This window comes from Anopheles aquasalis, chromosome 3, assembly GCF_943734665.1.
Source record: "Anopheles aquasalis chromosome 3, idAnoAquaMG_Q_19, whole genome shotgun sequence".
Classification (NCBI taxonomy): Eukaryota; Metazoa; Arthropoda; class Insecta; order Diptera; family Culicidae; genus Anopheles; species Anopheles aquasalis.
The window spans coordinates 21,964,682-21,981,595 of NC_064878.1; the positions used below are offsets into that span (position 1 = coordinate 21,964,682).

Consider the following 16,914-nt stretch of genomic DNA (forward strand, 5'->3'; position numbering starts at 1 on the left):
AATTACGTGAAATGAGGCCACTAGTACCAGAAGTTGACTCTAGTGAAGGAGCTTAAACTCTATTTCTCGACTTTCGTTGGCCAACTGGAGCCTAAATTGGATGGCTGGAAGCTTCCAGTTCAAGGTTTTTTGCTCGATGGTCGAATGAGAACTCTAAGAGTCCTGTGCGGTTGGTTAGCTTTTTCGTGGGCGGCGGATTCGAAGCGACGAAAGAAATCAATCGCATACCGCCAGCCGGTATTGAGGTAGAAACAGAAAATAATAATAATCCTATCAACGGCCTGGTGTATGTGTATGGGATGCCTTCCACCATCCGGAGGACGCATGAGAACGAGTGAGGGAACCGTGCGAATCGGCGTGGAAGTGAAAGGGCAACGAAACGGAACGGAACACCGCTACACACTCTCTGGATGGCGGAAAAGCATCGTTCCAGGACTTGCTCGGTTGACTACCGGACGTTGGATTCGTTTGTGCTGGCAGCTGGTTTTTGTTGTGGGCCAGACATTTAAAGGTGAACCCAAAGCATCACTGCAAACGACAGCCACCAACCAGCCAGCCAGCCAGCCGGTATTGTATCGCTGGTTGGCGAGTTTTTTTTTCTGACACTACCGATATTCCTTCCTCTTGGTTGGTCTCACGGTGTCTTTCGGTTATTTTTATAACAACCAAACCGTCTCGTCCCTTTCCCGTCAAAAGCGACCTACATCTTCTTCTTTTTTCTTCTGCTTCTGCTCGATCGATGACAGGCCAGGGAGGTTCGTCTGTTCCACTATTACGATTTCCACAATCGCCCATGGACTGCCCATGGCTCTCTTGACGAACCACAGTACCTCCCATGGATCCCCGTATCTTGGGCTCTGAAAATATACCAAACCATACCACAGGGGCAGAGCCATTATTGTGGAATTCGAATCTCGTCGAAAGCTCGTCTTTCACCAACATTCTCCCCTCCGGGAACGCAGTTTGTCAACCTCCTCAACGCTCCACCGGGCGATGATGGCTAGGGCGAGATGAGCGAAATGAAACTTTACCAATTTCATGGTAAACATTAATTTTGAAATCAATTTCCGCCAGCAACGGGCGGGCGCGTTAGATGGCGGGTATCAGCTTACCACCGCGCTAGGTACCATAGCGATCGATTTGTCTTTCGACTTCTTGTGGGGGGAGAGGGCTATCGTCTAAGGCGATAGTGCCACCCGAGAGGAAACCGATCTCACTCGAAATGATTGACCACAATTGTGTTGCCGAATTTTCCGGACCCATCATCGTGTGACGTCGTACAAACATTGGTTGGTCATTATTAGTTGGAAAGTTTAATTTAAGAATAATACCATAAGATCCTTAACAGCGTTAGTGGCCAGTGTCTCTACAAGAACTTCATGTGAGAGATCTGCACTAGTAATCGATGGACTGTTTTGCAGATTCTCTTGGAACTAGCGAACAAAACACGATTTAAGGATCATAGAACATGAAAAGAGAACATTTGTGTCGTTTTGTTGAAAGAAAGCAAAGCAAAAGACCAACCTGCAGCGCTTTTCGGCACCCAAATCCGAATCCAAATCGTACTTCCGATCTGGCCCGGGAGCCCGCCGTGCTACTGGGACCTTCTCCTTCGCTCCTCCAAAAGGCGATAGCATAAACATTTAGTTTTATTGTGATTGTCAAGGGATGTTTTTCGGGCGGGTGCTGACGTTAGGTCAGGTCTTGGGGCTGTAAAATGTCTAATTATGAGCAGCGACCTATTCCCCTTTCAGCGCTGTGTGCGCGCGCTTTGGCTTCCGACATTTACGATACACTTCTTCTAACGTTTCTTCTCTTGTTTTCCTCTTCTTTTCCAAATAATACAGGCACGGGTGGACCGGCGATGGTGCACGTCGGTGAGGACGCACTGCTGACCTGCGTCGTGATGACGCCCTTCAACAACGATACCGTCCTGTGGCGCAAAGGACCGCACGAGATTCTGTCCGCTGGCATGAACCGGGTGACGGGCGATCGACGGATCAGCGTGCTGCATGATGATTGTGAGTAATCAGAGAGGGCTCATGAGGGAGCGGGGGGACCACTGAAACATTGAAAAGCTTTTTTGTCGCTCGCATTCACCGCGAGAAGGGGGCCAGTAATCGCTTCTCATTATCCGTCACCTCCATTCCATTCCAACTCCTGCCAATGGCGATCGTGGCGGATTCCCAAGACGCTAATGTCGATAAAGCAGGTTAACGAGGTGCTTTCCTCCCCTTTTTTTTTTCGTTGGTTGAGGCCAACTCAGGTCATGTTGCACCGCCGTTGGTTGGTAACACTTTCACCCGTTCGCCCATAAATGCCCCCCCTTTACAGAAACACAGAAACACACAGCCCCAAACTACCTCCCTTAGTTGCTCCAGGGCGACAAATGGCGTTCTCAATAATTCAGCAATTTAATTAAGAAACACAGAACATACCAATGGAGGAGAAGGAGAAGGTGACCGGACCGGTGAGCGACGGAGACCAGGGACAGAAAATGACAGGAAAAACAATGGAGGGTGGAAAAGGTGGGGGAGGAAAATGGCGAGCGAACACGCGTCCGCTCGGTGCGCTTCGCCGGATTCAAAGACATTCCTTGTGCACCTCTTCCACGGGGCGGGTCGCTTTGGAATGTGCCGTAAAAAGGGGGTACACAAAGGTAGCGCAGACTCGTCATTCTTTTTTTACTCGGGAGGTTGAAGGCCCCAGGATGTCCCTGGCATCCCTAGCGTCAGCAGCGGTGTGCGACGTCGCGAAGTGTTGCCAGTGAATGTAGAGAGGTATGTTGGCCACATTCCAGGGACCAAGGAACCGTACCGTTCGTTCCGTCGTCCGGTTTTGCTTAAGAGGCAGATTGCTGCTTCCTTCCTTACCGTCGTCAGCGACCACCAATACGGTGCCAACACGTTTCCTTCATTAGACTTCCCTCTTCCCTTTTTGCCACGGTCCCCGGCCTCGGTCTGGAGCACCAGGATCATCATCGCCAACATCATCACCATGGTGAGCCCCGACGGGCACAAACAACACTCGCTTAAAGAGTAAATAAAGTGAAAACAATTGAATTTAAAATGGGGTCGCGCCCGGGTTCCAACGCCAAACAGCACTCCAAACCGTCGACACTGTGTTGGTGTCGCTCGAGCACGATAACAATCTTTCCTAATTTTAATTAGAAAGTTTCGAGTAATTTATGCTACGTTCACTTATTAGCGACCGAGAGCGAGCAAGCGAGCGAGTGAGCGCCAAAGTTGGAGATACTTCCAGCCTCAGGAGCGATTATGTTCTAGGGCCCATGCTAAAAGCCTTCGGCCCACACGGTCCACAAAATGGCCACACATCGCTAGCTCCTCTCGGTCTCTTAACCCATCTGAAAGCAATTTAACTGTTTGGTGTATGCGTGCGGTGAACGGTTCGGGTGAAACTATTCCATAAACCGATACGCACCGATGGGCTGTTTCGGTTTCGGCTGCCACTATAGTGCCCCGCGAGGCTGGTGGCAGAAGATGCGATTTATTTGGATTTTCCCGGACGCCGGCTGGCGCTTAGCCGAAGTGCCCTCCTAATGGGAATCGTTAGGGAGGATGGAAAGGATGGCTACCGACGGAGACTTATTTGGCAATAAGACGCCGGCGAAACGCGGTGACAATGAGACACACAAGAAGTTATTGGTTGTGGTTTGGTGTCATTCGTTGCGAGGGAAATTACTCTCGCAATGTGCGAGAACAATGTTGAAGTCAGGGGGAAAACGGGACATATGCTGCGGTCACTACTGTTCTTCAAACATCTTTTGAACAAGATTCATAAAACAGAATCTCGCTCGTTGATCAGGAATGTTAATCTAATGTAGGATAAGCTATCTATTTATTGGTTAATTTTATGGAATTTTGCTTCATTTATCATCAAGCAGATAGCTACAAGTTGGGTAAATTGATGGATTAGTTGATAAAACTTTCATCAAAGCTATCTGTTTGATGCTGTTCGATTAACTAATCATCTAATGACTGTTTAGTGTTGACTCATGATAAATCTATGAGTTCAAAACCATACAAACCCTATCACTATAACTGATATTGTCTACTGGTGTATTTTCCCGTTTAGTATCAGTAGATATGAAGCACTTCACTAATGAGATAGTACTGTATAGTGTTCTGATGTGGTCGTTCGACAAATTTAATAAATAGTTCAGGACAGCATGCGATTGTCAGGATGTCATTCAGAAAATTGTGATTTGGTAATTAGTATTGTAGGATGCAAAATATATGGAGAGCATTTGAAGGGGCGCTAGGGTTGATTCTGGTATAAAGAGGCTAATTTATTGGCAATTTCTTGCGAAGAAACCGTTTAACTAAACTTTCTCAAGTAAATGTCATATTAAAGTACAACTCAAGAATATTTGATTCTATTTTGGGGAAGATTTATTAAAAACTTCATCCATGGCATCAAATTTAGAAAGACGTGTTTTCGAAAAGGTACTTTTTACGTTGCCCATCGTGGCTGAGTGATGGGTCATCAGAAAAATACAAATCGATATTCTTTTGATAGATTATAAGATTATCTAAATACCCCCATTAAGTTTTTGTTGAATTTCCAATGTATCCAATTTTGGCAGATTTTTGAAGTTGAAAAAATGAAGCTGTTCACGATTTTGCTTACAAAAACGAGTTATGCATAATTGTTTAAAATAAAATATCAGCAATTTGTCCTTAAGTGCTTAACCCTTAAGCGATTTTGCTTTCATTCTACACAACATTTAACAACAAAAGCCAGAGACTTCTTCAACTGCATGCAATAAGAAGGAAGAACTTTAATCAATTTAAGAAACGAGTCGGAATGCCGTTATCTCACCATTAACTTGAAGACATCAGTAACAGTTCCAACCATCAGCACTGCACACAGCCAACCAGAATGCAATACCACACTTCTATCGTAGCGGCTGTCCAAACCGACTGTTGCATTCCGCTTTTCTTTGCTGCGCGCGCTTTCTTCCTCATCGGATCGCTGGCCTGGCCCAAGGCATCGCATCGCCACTCTCTCAACTCAAGCGAAAATGAAGAGTGAAACCGACCCTGGTACGGCATGTCCACTTGACGCCCTTTTTGCTGGCGGTGGCGGCGAATCATTCATCAGTCACTTCACCGCTCGCTGGTGCTGGCACGCTCGGTGGCCCTTTCTCAAAAGGGAACAGAGAACATCAAAGAGTCCTCGGCAGCTTCCGCAGCCCGGCTTCAACCATCAGTGTGGTGTCGGCGAGCTGGAAACGAATTTCCTCTCAATGTCCTTTCGGGCGAAACGGACAGAGGGACAGACGACGCACAGACGAACGGATGAACGGGCGATTTGTCCAGTTTCCGGCTCGGCGGTTACCAAGGCGAACGAAGTGCAATTTCCCGTCCTAGCGACGACAACGACGACGTCGAAGCGGCAATCGTGTGGACAGAAGCGGAGCGTCATCCGGAGCAGCAAAAGAGCAGCAGCACTGCGAAGTAGACCGCCAGGACGCTATATCGTAAATCATCGCCACCGCGACACCATCGCCAGTAGCGTGGCAGCTTTGTAGAAATTCCTTTTTCTTTGCTATCCCTTAGTGGCTATCGGTTATCGGTAGTTGCTGGGGACAGTGTGGTCACAGGGTGGAAGCATTTTTATTGCCGATCTTATGGGACAACCGTTTCCTTCTTCATCTCGAATGCAATCGAAGTTCATCATTCATCTGCCCTTCTGTATGAATTGAGTTCTTGAACATTTCAATCGCTATCCAACCGCTCAAGGGCTGTGGGATGATTTTCCGTGCTCAGGGTGTTAGTAGCGCTTCGTTCTAGTATTTTAGTATTTACTTTTGTGAGCAAAAGACGCTACAACGTTGCACTGCAAAAGGAACGTGCTACAAATGGACCACGAAGTGTACCACGTACCGTTTAGCTGCTCTTCAGCGAAATGCTGCCCCTTAAATGCTGTTCCAATTCCATTCCTGCCATAAAGCCACACCGCAGACAAGTCACAGGTGCTGGTAAACCGGAACGCAAAGGGAACAGTGAACGCAGCGAAGAAACGTGCTGCAGAAAGCAATGCACCACAGGCCCACAGGTGATTAAAATGGTTCTGCAACCATGCAACGCCATGGTCCTTGGTCCTCGGTCTGCAAAAAGTCCTCGAAGAAGCCATGATGTGCACCCGTACACATTGTAACACCTGGATGATGGCCGGCGCCGTGTCTGTTCAAAGCACAAGAATCGCTAATTATTTTCCACTACCGACCGTATGGGAACTACCGGAGACTCCCAGCGCCGTGGCACGAAATGCCAACTCCAAGCCCAAGTCCTCCTCCGTCTGCTGGTCGGTAAATCGCAAACCCAACAGTGTTCACGGCACGGTGGGCTACATGGTTTCCGGAAACACGTCAGACACTTCAAACGAAATCACTTTTCAGCCACGCTACTCCGGCCAACCCCCGGCCACTGTGAAACGGAGTGAAAATGTGTGGTGCCCTAGGCTGCTCCCGGGTCTCACGAACCTTTGCTACACCGACTCCCATGAGTGTATGTGTGCCTGGACATCGTTCGTTCTACGGTGCGATTGCTTTTGCAACAACCCATTACCGGAAGCCATGAGGGGGGAAACGGGAGCTTTCCATTCCTCTTTCGTCTAGGAGTTAAGGTCCCTTCTTCTCCACCCCGTAAAAGGTAGAGAAAGCGCATGGGTGTGGAGACGTCTCGGATCTTTAATTTTCCTCCGAGCAACTCGCTCTCTGGCCTAGCTGCGGAGAAGGGCCGGGGAAGGGGCCAAAAGTGAAAGTTGAATTTCGCCAGCAGCCTTTTGATGTTTGAAGCGGCCTCCGCCAACACACAGAGATCATGTGTGGGTGGGCACAGTTGAACGACAGTTTTCGCGTTTTATTTATTTGTTTTCTTCACCCCACCATTTTCTCGTGGTGCGCCTGATCGGCGATTCTAGTGCCGAGTTGCTTCGGTGGTTTTTCTCTTGTTCTCTGTGCGGTTCTGCGTGTGTCTCCCTCTCTCTCTCTTTCTGTATTGGTTTTAATTTCATGTGCGCGTCGGAAGCAACATAAATGAAATTATCTGCTACATGCGGTATCGTGTTTCGGTGGTACGGCCACATTTCAGAATTCCGGTTGCCTTGCCGACTGACACCCGATGGTGTGGAATGGTGCTGAACGGTTGCTCTCCCGTCTCGCTGTTCCCGAATTTACTGACGGAGTTCAGTCGACACGAACGGAAACTCATTTTTCACAATCCCCATTGCTGGCACGTTCTGGATACGATAGGGCACAGTAACTGTGCGCATTGTTTACCTTCTTCCTAGTACTCGCGAATCCCCGAAACATTGTATCTTTTGCAGTTCACCCGAAACCGTCGTCGGTGAGCGATTCTCGTACCTTTTGATGATTGCAGAGTGATCCGTTTTTTTTTTGTTGGCTGAGCTGGATGGTTTCCTGGAGACGAGATAAAGGATGGTTTAATATTCGGTATTCCACTTCAGTGCGTGCTTCGGTGGAGATTGGGCGAGTTGCGTGTGATGTGAGGGTAATTTTTCATGCGCGATGTTTACGGAGACTTGTGCTGGACGACCGCGTGTTGTTGCACCTGTTGGTTTAGGGGATTTTTTGCATCAGTTACAGAATTTAATCGTGAGGTAAGGATTAGCAAACACTTTTTGCTACGAGACGTTTGCGAGCCAAAAAGTAGAACGAAATTATCCCCAGGGTGCCAAATCTTCTGCGTCATTCTCGTGGCCAATTCTCTTTAACTAGCGAGTAATATGTTGTTCTCTTTAACTAGCGAGGAATAACTAGCGAGAAATAAGTTTCTTTCAAGAGTACTGTGTAAAAGTTTTGAACCAATCGATGGAAAACTGACAATGTTATAAATTTTTGAAAATCCGCGTTTCATACAACGCTCAATACATAAAGGTGCATGCCTGCGTGGATGTAGTTTTTAATCAATCGTCCCCAAAGTACGACCAAATAATCTTGAAAAGTTGTTCATTATAATGGCATTTACGAAAACATATACAGGTAGATAGTTTTCTACAAACAAATCGTTAAAAATGAGCCGTTTTTGGACCGAATCAAAAGACTTGCCCGTTTAAGCGACGAACCAGGTTTGATCATTGATCAATTACAGTGGGACCACTTTTTTAACTTCGAAATGCTGAAGTTTTTAATTAGTCTTCCCTAAAATAGAAGCAAATATTTTTTAGTAGCAGTAGTTCAATATGGCATTCACTTAGATAAATTAAGTTGAATGGTTTCTCCACAAAAAAATGTTAAAGATAAGCTTTTACTGAACCGAATGAATCTTTAAAAATATTAGACTCTTGGAAAAATAAAACTTGAAATGAGAATAAATGGGATAACTAGAATATCCTGTGAAGAATAAATATGATTAAACAACAAAAAAACTATTCATTATGATACTGACTAGATGAACTTGGGAGCTAGTCTAAGTACACCACATAAGGAAACAGAATTGGCGATTCCTTTATCTGCATGCTAAAAGTTCATAAACGGCATGAACCTAAACATTTATAAAACGTAGAAATATGGCAAAAAGATTGCAACATCTTCATGATGCATTTTAGTAAAACTCATCTAATAGCAGAAAGATTCGGTCGAAAGACCGTCTTTTGACTCTTTTTTAACTTGACTAGCCAACAACAACAACAGAGAAAACCTAAGTACTTGAGCCACAAGTTTTCCGAATTTAATACCATTCCAGAAACATTTCCCACTCACTCTGCATCGTTCTCGCTAAACCTTCCGCCTGGTAAAAAGGCTCATTATGAAAGCAGAAATGCAGCAAATGTACCAAGGGGGGGGGGGAGTAACATTTCAATCAAAATTCCTCTCTGCGCTCTGACAATATTCTACGACCACGTTCTCCGTCCAGCGCACGGAATCCTCGACAACCGTCTGCAATTTCCATTTTTCATTCCACGAAGATTTCCGCGACGAAAGCACATTCCTGCTGGCACCACTCCCGGGTCGGATCGGTGACAGAGGAGCAATGTTACACTCGCACCGTTCGCAATGCTCTATTCGGGGCACAGGGGCCCTGCACAAGGGTCTAAACCATCCGAGCCAGGATACACTAACGAAGATTGCATTTCCCTCTACTCCACAGCTCCTTCAGGCCGCACACCGCTCGGTGGGGACGTTTGGGTGCTGCTAATTAAAGAGACACGCCTCAACGACTCGGACGTGTACGTGTGCGAGGTGAACAGTGACCCGATTGTTCGGAGCTTCCATCCACTGACAGGTAAAGCACTAGCGGCACTAGTAGTAGTAGTAGTAGTCACCAATCCTCCCTCCTATCGTAGATACGACAAGGATATAATGTTATTGCGTTGGATTAATTTTAAGTCGGTCGACGCTCAGCTCGAATCCGCGGGATCTTCTCGCGGCCATTTTGAAGAATTAATAATCCAAGGAACCGGTGACGTTCAACGTTCATCTAAGTTTATGCTCCACGGTTGCTCTCGGAAACAGACAACAGACAACAAACAACAACAACGAAGACGGAGACGTGAATTGCACAAAAACACTATCACGAAGGGCTTGACATGGCAGTACAGTAGTGCGAGGAGCTGCCTATCACGATAGTTCCCCCTTTACAAAGGATAAAGTTTTCTCGCGCGCGGTGTCTCGCGTGTTTCGTGTTGTGCCACAATCAACCGCGCGACATGATGGTAATGGCCGACGTCGCCCCGGATTCGCCAACGCACACCCGACAACTTTTTCCATTAAAACTGATTTCCTCCCGCAGGCGGCCGGATTTCCGGTAGCCTTCCTTCCACCCCTCCGCTCACTAATCCCCCACTCTATTTGTTTACAGTGCGCCAACCAAAGAAGAAGGGAGCGACGGCTTCCGGGACGGCTCGTAATGCTACGACGGTGACGACAACCACGCCAACGTCGTCCGCCGGTTCGTCACCACCGCCATCACCGGAAACAGGTGCGGCCGCCACGTCCGACGAGGATGGCGGTGATTCGTCGTCGTTCGATGCGTACACCGACTCGGAGGAAGAGGTCAGCGCGGACGGTGTCCCGCTGGTGACGCACGATTTCACCGACTGCTGCGTGGCCAACAATGTGTCCAGTGGGTGTATGGGTTTCTGTGTGCTGCACAACATTCTCGACGGATCGGCCGGCGTGGAGCCGGAGATGTGCGAGAAAGATTTCCCCGGCATCGTGCGCTGTATGGCGGACGGTCGTAACCATGTGCCGTGTTGTGTGGAGAAAGGCATTCCGGATCTTTGCCAGGATATGTGCCGTGGCGAGTACACCCCCTTTACGGATCTGCTCAAGTCACGCGTCTCCTGCGTACAGCACACACTGCCGGGGTTACAGTGCATTCTGGATAATATTCCGCGCCTTCCATCGGAACCGCAGTCGGTTGCCGTGGAACCGTTGACCGAGCGGTCACTGCAGGTGAGCTGGTCTGCACCGGAGAAGCTGGCAGCCAGTGTGACCACGTACCGCGTTGAAGCCGTCATGCTGCACTCGTTCGATCAGGACTATCTGGCGAACGAAACGGAGGCAGCGAAACAGGCGGAACCGATGTTGACGAGTAAGGTGCTGCAGGTGCCGGCGGGTCAGAAGAGCGCCGTCCTATCGGATCTGTCACCGTTCACTATGTACACTGTCACGGTGACGGCCATTAATGACCATGGTTCCAGTTTGCCGAGCACACGGATCCGGGCGTTGACGCTGGAAGGTGGTGCGGCCAGTAAGCAGACCAGCGTTGCCGTCGTACCGGTGCTGCCAGGTAGGTTGGGGGAGATATTGGGGAGCTGCGGTCATTGGTGTATTGGCGTATGTAGTCTATTATTTAGCAAGTGCACGACAGAGGACGCAATTCTTGGAAAAGGCTGCCTTGAGACTTGATGCGACAATCACTTCCTTGATTCAGTTTTAAAGCTTGATACTTCAGTTGACAATCTGTTTCTTCTGAGTTCTGAGCGAATGCTATCTACATTCCTAAGGCACACCTCAAACTCATATTAGCATTCGGGCCGCAATTTAAAGTATTAATCAGCCGCGGGCTATTTCATCACATAATTTGGAGGTGCATGACTTTATTTATTCAAAAATTTACTTTTTCCCACCTAAACCCAACCGGGGAAACGAAATGATGTAGCTCCGTTGCCGAAATACGGTAATGGAGGCGCCAGGTAGCCGGTAAAATTTGCACATTTGTAATCGAAATTTAGGTAAAAAACACAAATATCTACACCAATCAAATTGCTTATTTTCAAGAGGTGGTAAAAGAAATTTAAATCGCTAAATAACCCAAGGATATCAAACTCCATTATGTGGTGAATGTTGCAATGTTGAAAAAATGTTTCTTCGTTCAATTTTTCGAACACTACTCTGTCATTGCAGATGTGTCCAAACTTCAATTCCAGCATATGCATAAATCAAAATTACATGGAACATAAACTTAATTGGCCGCAGGCCGCACAAAAATAATTTGGCGTTTGAGAGTTTCAGACCCCTGCTCCAGATGGTATAGAAGATCATATTGATATTTAGTCGTGCTTGATAGCAAATATGAATGAGAATTATTGCATAAGATCATTTTTACATGCCCTATTTAAGCATTAATTCGCTTAAATATACAGATTATGACTACTATACTTTTTCCGTAAATATTCCTCCATTTCCTAGCCATTCAACTCGGAAAACCCCATTTCCTGAAAATTCAATTTGGCTCCAGCGATTCGACGTATCATTTTTCGACCAAAAGAAAGTATCTATTTATGATCTTCCAAAAGTTGTTCAATCTTATTGCCGCTTTTCAAGCTACGATGACAAAATTTTTTGCTAGATATTTTTCCACCGAAACGTTGATCCAATATTCCGACTTTAATATTTCAAAAGCCAAGCATCAGACCAAGGGAAAAGATTCCAAGAAAAGCGTTCGTCCTTTCACTCCACCCAAAAAAAAAAAGAAGCGAATTCATGCCAAACGTCCGGTCCGAGCGCACGCACTTTCCCGGAAAACCATTCACACCATGACCGACAATCGGGAACGCCTGCAATCGACCGCCTATACGGTGTGGTAGCTAATGGCTGATTCATGTTCTGGATCCAACGGCACGCGCACACGGCACCCACCCACACGCACACTAATTGAGATGGAAGCGCTGAAGCAGAAGCAGAGACCACCCCGGGATGCTCTCGGTGTATCTCGGAGTGACTGTCATCGTAAATTTCGGTTGGTCAGTCAGACGGTCATCATCACCTCCATCCACGACCACGAAACCCATCAAATCAAAGTCAATCCCAGTTTTTGGACTCTTCACTTTTCCCCCGAAACCGAGCCGCGATGATGCGCGATCACGGAAAGGATGGATGATGGCGATGGGCCTGTCAAAACACCATCAGCAACCCGGGGTGCGTGATGCGATGGACACTTCCGTACACTCGGAATAACTCCGGAATCGATTATTTATCCATTTGTCGCGCCTTCCTGCCAGTGCTCGAAACGATTGCACGACTCTCGGACATCCAGCGAGCGAGGGCAACAAATGAAAAATACTTCCGCACAACGGCACGACTCGATGCCACCTCGGCCAGCCCCCGGTGAACGCCGCCGGAGATCAATTTATATTTCAATTACTTTGCGCCCATTATTTGGCGCGAGGATGTCGAAAGTTTTGCGTGCCGAGGTCGCCACATCCGGTCCGAATGCGCTCCCCGTCCCGCCCCGCGGTTGTTACGTCAATTCAACTTTCAAACCAAGCCAGCCAGGCCACTCTGGCCAGGACGAGCTTAGGCTAATGTTTACGATGTTCTGCTTCTTCATTTGCTTTCGCTCACGAAGAACCATCACCATCATATTGGGGGATTTTTTTGTTTTTCGCGGAACTCCAATTAGGAACGCATTCGTTGGGTTCATGTACTTCTGGAAGAGACCAGCGGGCGGTAGAAAAGTATTTCAGTAATTTATGAACTGAACTGTCAGCTTTATTGCGATTGATTGACAGTGGAATGATGTCATTAGTTTGTTTCTTTTACTTCTCGTTGTTATTATGCTGTCTTATCACTTTTTTTCGTAGATGTTTTCGACAACAATTGACTAAAATTAGTGACTGATTTCAAATTCCCTTTTTTGTATTTTTGTCTTTTGATTTACTGGCTATTGATCGAAATTTGCAAATCTGCTTTTGTTACTTTCCTTTCTTTTTTTGCTCAGTATTCTTTTGCTATCGGCTTGTTGTTTCTGAAAGTATTAACAGTGTCATTGTTTCAATCTAAAGGTGAAAAATATATTTATGGACAATCTATCACATTTGGACTGTTTCCGCATGGTTTTACAATTTTTTAAAACTATTTTAGATTGAATATCATAAACATTTACGAACAATCATATCAAAAAATAGTAAATGATTCAGGAGAGTCGCTGCAACAGCTTTGTTTGAAGTTCTGAACTCATAATCAGTGCAAAACTCATTCGTATGTGTTGCCTACCCCATGTCCCTCTTCTGCTCCTCTCATTTCCAGATGTCCGCGGCTGCTGCATGAAGAAGGGCATCACCCACCGGACCTGCCTGGACAAGATGTGCGACCCGGTGAAGGCAGACTTCACCGAAGTCCCCGACCTAATGGTTTGCGCCCCGTGGGCCAACATCACCTTCGCATGCCTCGCCAACAACATCGACCACACGCCGTGCTGCAAAAGCCGTGGCATCCCCGAAGGTTGCCTCTCGTTCTGCTCCGGCACCGTCAAAGCCATCAACTTCAACTACTTCAAGTGTCTGCAGTACATGTCCGAGTACAGCAGTTGCCTGCTGCAGGGTTACGGTGTACTGTCCGGTCCTCCCTCGAAACTGAAAGCCCCCCTAATCGCCAGCCACTTCGTAGTGCTCGAATGGAAACCCCCAAAGATCCTTCCAGACACGGTAACCGCGTACCATCTGCACTTCCGCAAGCTGGGCAGCGGTGAAGACTACACGGTGATGGAAAAAGATCAAGCACCGGTGATCGTAGAAGACCTGGAAGCCGCCACTTACTACGAAGCGTTCGTCGTAGCGGTTAATGCCCACGGTAAAGGTGGCCCTTCACCACGGCTCGTCTTCCAAACGAAGCGCGACACCTCGATGGATGTGCCGCAGGGCACACACTACAACATCTCGGCCTGTTGCCACGCATCCGGACTGTTGCCCCAGTGTGCACCGCTCTGCAGCTACGACGCCAAGATGTCGGACATTCAGAAGCTCGGAAATACGTGCCGCGGGCAGATCGGTACGATCGTACGGTGTAGTGCCGGTGGCCGTGATCACACCTCGTGCTGTGCCCGACGGGCCGTGCCACCGAAGTGTCAATCGTTGTGCCGTGGAGTGATCACCAGTTCACCGACCGACTGTCTACCGTACGCCGGTAACATAATCCAGTGTTTTGAGGAAGGTATCGGCCACATACCGGCACCGGTCGAGGATTTGCACGTCACCTCCGTCACCAACACGTCCATCTCGTTGGCCTGGGTACCGACGGAGACGGAGACGGAACCGAACAGCAACAGTAACAACAACAACAACAACACCAGTACGGACAACCGGCCCCTCGGCTATCTCGTGCAGTACGGCAAGGTCAACAACATGACCATGTACGAGACGGTGATCAAGCTGGAACACGTAAGTCAAGTTGTGTGAGGGAGGAGGAAGCGATCGCCCCCGGAGAGATGTCGCTACCAGTTCCAGTTCCGTCTGTTGTTATCGGTCAATTTCTTACCTGCCTCTCTCGCTGTCTCTCTCTCACTCTCTCTCTCTCTCTCTCTGGGTCAGGAACTAAACACCACGGAAACGGACATCGAGCTGAAAGACCTTGAACCGAAAGCCCTCTATCGCATCACGGTAGTGGCCCGGGGCGAGTACGGCACGTCGTTGCCCTCGTCGATGCTACTGATCAACACTTCCCGTACCGAGTCGGCCAGCACCGTGTACGGGGCACCGTCACCACCACACTCACTGTCCGTATCGGCACACAGTGCCACCTGGATAACGGTGTCATGGCAACCGCCCGAGTTCTCACACCCGCACGAGTCCATCACCTATCGCGTGATCCACAAGGTGGCCAACAATTACACCGTCATCGATACGCGGTTGCTGTGGGTACGGATCAACAATCTGCTTCCCAACACGCAGCACATCGTGTACGTGGTGGCGATCGGTGCGAAGGGAACGAGTCTTCCCTCGGAAACGCTCGTAGCCTGGACCGATCCGGCCCTGCCAGCGTACGTGGACGTAAGTAGAACGTTGTGTCGGATGTTTTTTCCTGGCCGCGGAGCGCCTCGAACTTGGTTCATCATGATTTGTACCGTTCTGACTCTCAGCCACCGACGGTACATCCATCGGATATCATCTCCGAGGGTGGTTCGATGACGATCCTTTGCCTAGCGATGGGTAATCCGGCGCCCACGATCTCACTGTACGTGGGGGGGCATTTGGTGCGGCAGGATACGTCACGCCATATGATCACGGTGATCCACAACGTGACGACGGATATGGAGCACATTTCGTGTTACGCCGACAATGGTTACGGGATACCGATGCAGGCTGCCAAGAAAGTTAACATCAGCTGTAAGTAAAGGAGTGGCCAAGAAGGTGTCCAACAGAAGTCTTTACAGAACCTGTATTCAACGCCATTACAGTTGCGCCAAGAATTCAAGCATCAGGTATTACGGTGGCGTCGGTTGGCGAGTCCGTAGATCTCAAGTGTACGGTCCGGGCAAGGCCCATCCCGAAGACGATGTTCTGGCGTGATCACGATGGACGTGTCCCGGTGATCCAGGGCGGTAACTACGATATGTCGATGAAGAATGATGTTGATGTGAGTTTGAGTGCGCGCTCTTGTCGTTTGTCGATTCCACTTCATGCCACTTCATGATCTCCACTCGCAGGACAACTCACTGTACGTGATGACACTGACGATCAACAAGCTCGGTGCGCAGGACGTAGGGGATTACTTCTGTCACGCCGAGAACGCGCTCGGTTCCTCGACCCGTGCCGTATCGGTACGGATCCGGAATACGGCCGCCTCTTCCAACATTTCCGAGTGTTGTGCATCGCAGAACGTTTCGGCGAGCTGTATGAGTGCGTGTTCGTTCTACATTGACATTGAGAGTGTGATTGATCGACCGGAGTGTATTGTGGACTTCGATAAGTTGATGCGCTGTGCGGCCGATGGTTCGGATCATCGTGGATGCTGTGCTTCGAAGGATGTACCGCGGCGGTGTTTGAACTGGTGCCGTGGGGAACCGATCACACCGCCAGGGATCTGTGCGTTGACGCATACGCGCACGATCGTTGGTTGTTTCCAGGAGAACCGCGATCGGCTACCGGGACCACCGCAGAACCTGAAGGTGCAGGTGATGAGCGATGAGGAGGTTCTTATCAGGTGAGAAAACACAATGGGAAATGGAATGTGTTCCTGGAAAGCTCATCTCGATTGTTACCTCGATGCAGGTGGGATCCACCGACCAAGAATCCTGCGACCGTCGAGGGTTACCGGGTGTTCTGGCACGATCTGGAGCCGGTGAGCGATAATCTGTCGAACGTGATCAATGGGCTGGCGACGAGCCGGCTGGACGCCAAAGAGACGAGCATCAAGCTGGAGGGCCTGAAGCCGAACGTCATGTACGAGCTGGTGATCAAGGCCGGGAACCATCTGGGGGCCAGTGTGCTGTCGGAACCGTTGCGCTTCACGCTTGGTGATCATCATATTACCAGCGCTTCGCACACCTCGAATGCGGGTGTGGTGAGTGGGATTATTGCGGGGCTGCTCGCGATCGTACTGGCCATTGCGGCGATCTTCATCGTTAAGCGACGAAAGTTTGGCCAGAAGCAGGCGAATGGGGGCGTTGCGTTCGAGAATCCGAGCTATCTGCGCGAGATGAA

At 48.6% G+C, this 16,914-nt stretch overlaps 2 protein-coding genes across 2 annotated transcripts in view; one reads left to right on the forward strand and one right to left on the reverse strand.

Moving 5' to 3' along the window:
• Positions 1 to 16,914, forward strand: part of LOC126577387 (Ig-like and fibronectin type-III domain-containing protein 1) — a 101,469-nt gene that overhangs the window by 81,449 nt on the left and 3,106 nt on the right. The window contains exons 7-15 of the mRNA XM_050238973.1: positions 1,848 to 2,021; positions 9,138 to 9,272; positions 9,849 to 10,781; positions 13,523 to 14,652; positions 14,803 to 15,261; positions 15,351 to 15,597; positions 15,669 to 15,847; positions 15,918 to 16,414; positions 16,483 to 16,914. The exon at positions 16,483 to 16,914 is cut by the window's right edge and continues 16 nt beyond it. Of these exons, the coding sequence (XP_050094930.1) occupies positions 1,848 to 2,021; positions 9,138 to 9,272; positions 9,849 to 10,781; positions 13,523 to 14,652; positions 14,803 to 15,261; positions 15,351 to 15,597; positions 15,669 to 15,847; positions 15,918 to 16,414; positions 16,483 to 16,914 (4,186 nt within the window). The remainder of the gene's footprint in view (positions 1 to 1,847; positions 2,022 to 9,137; positions 9,273 to 9,848; positions 10,782 to 13,522; positions 14,653 to 14,802; positions 15,262 to 15,350; positions 15,598 to 15,668; positions 15,848 to 15,917; positions 16,415 to 16,482) is intronic.
• Positions 1 to 16,914, reverse strand: part of LOC126577391 (glutamine--fructose-6-phosphate aminotransferase [isomerizing] 2-like) — a 67,709-nt gene that overhangs the window by 21,265 nt on the left and 29,530 nt on the right. The gene's annotated exons all lie outside the window — the stretch shown is intronic.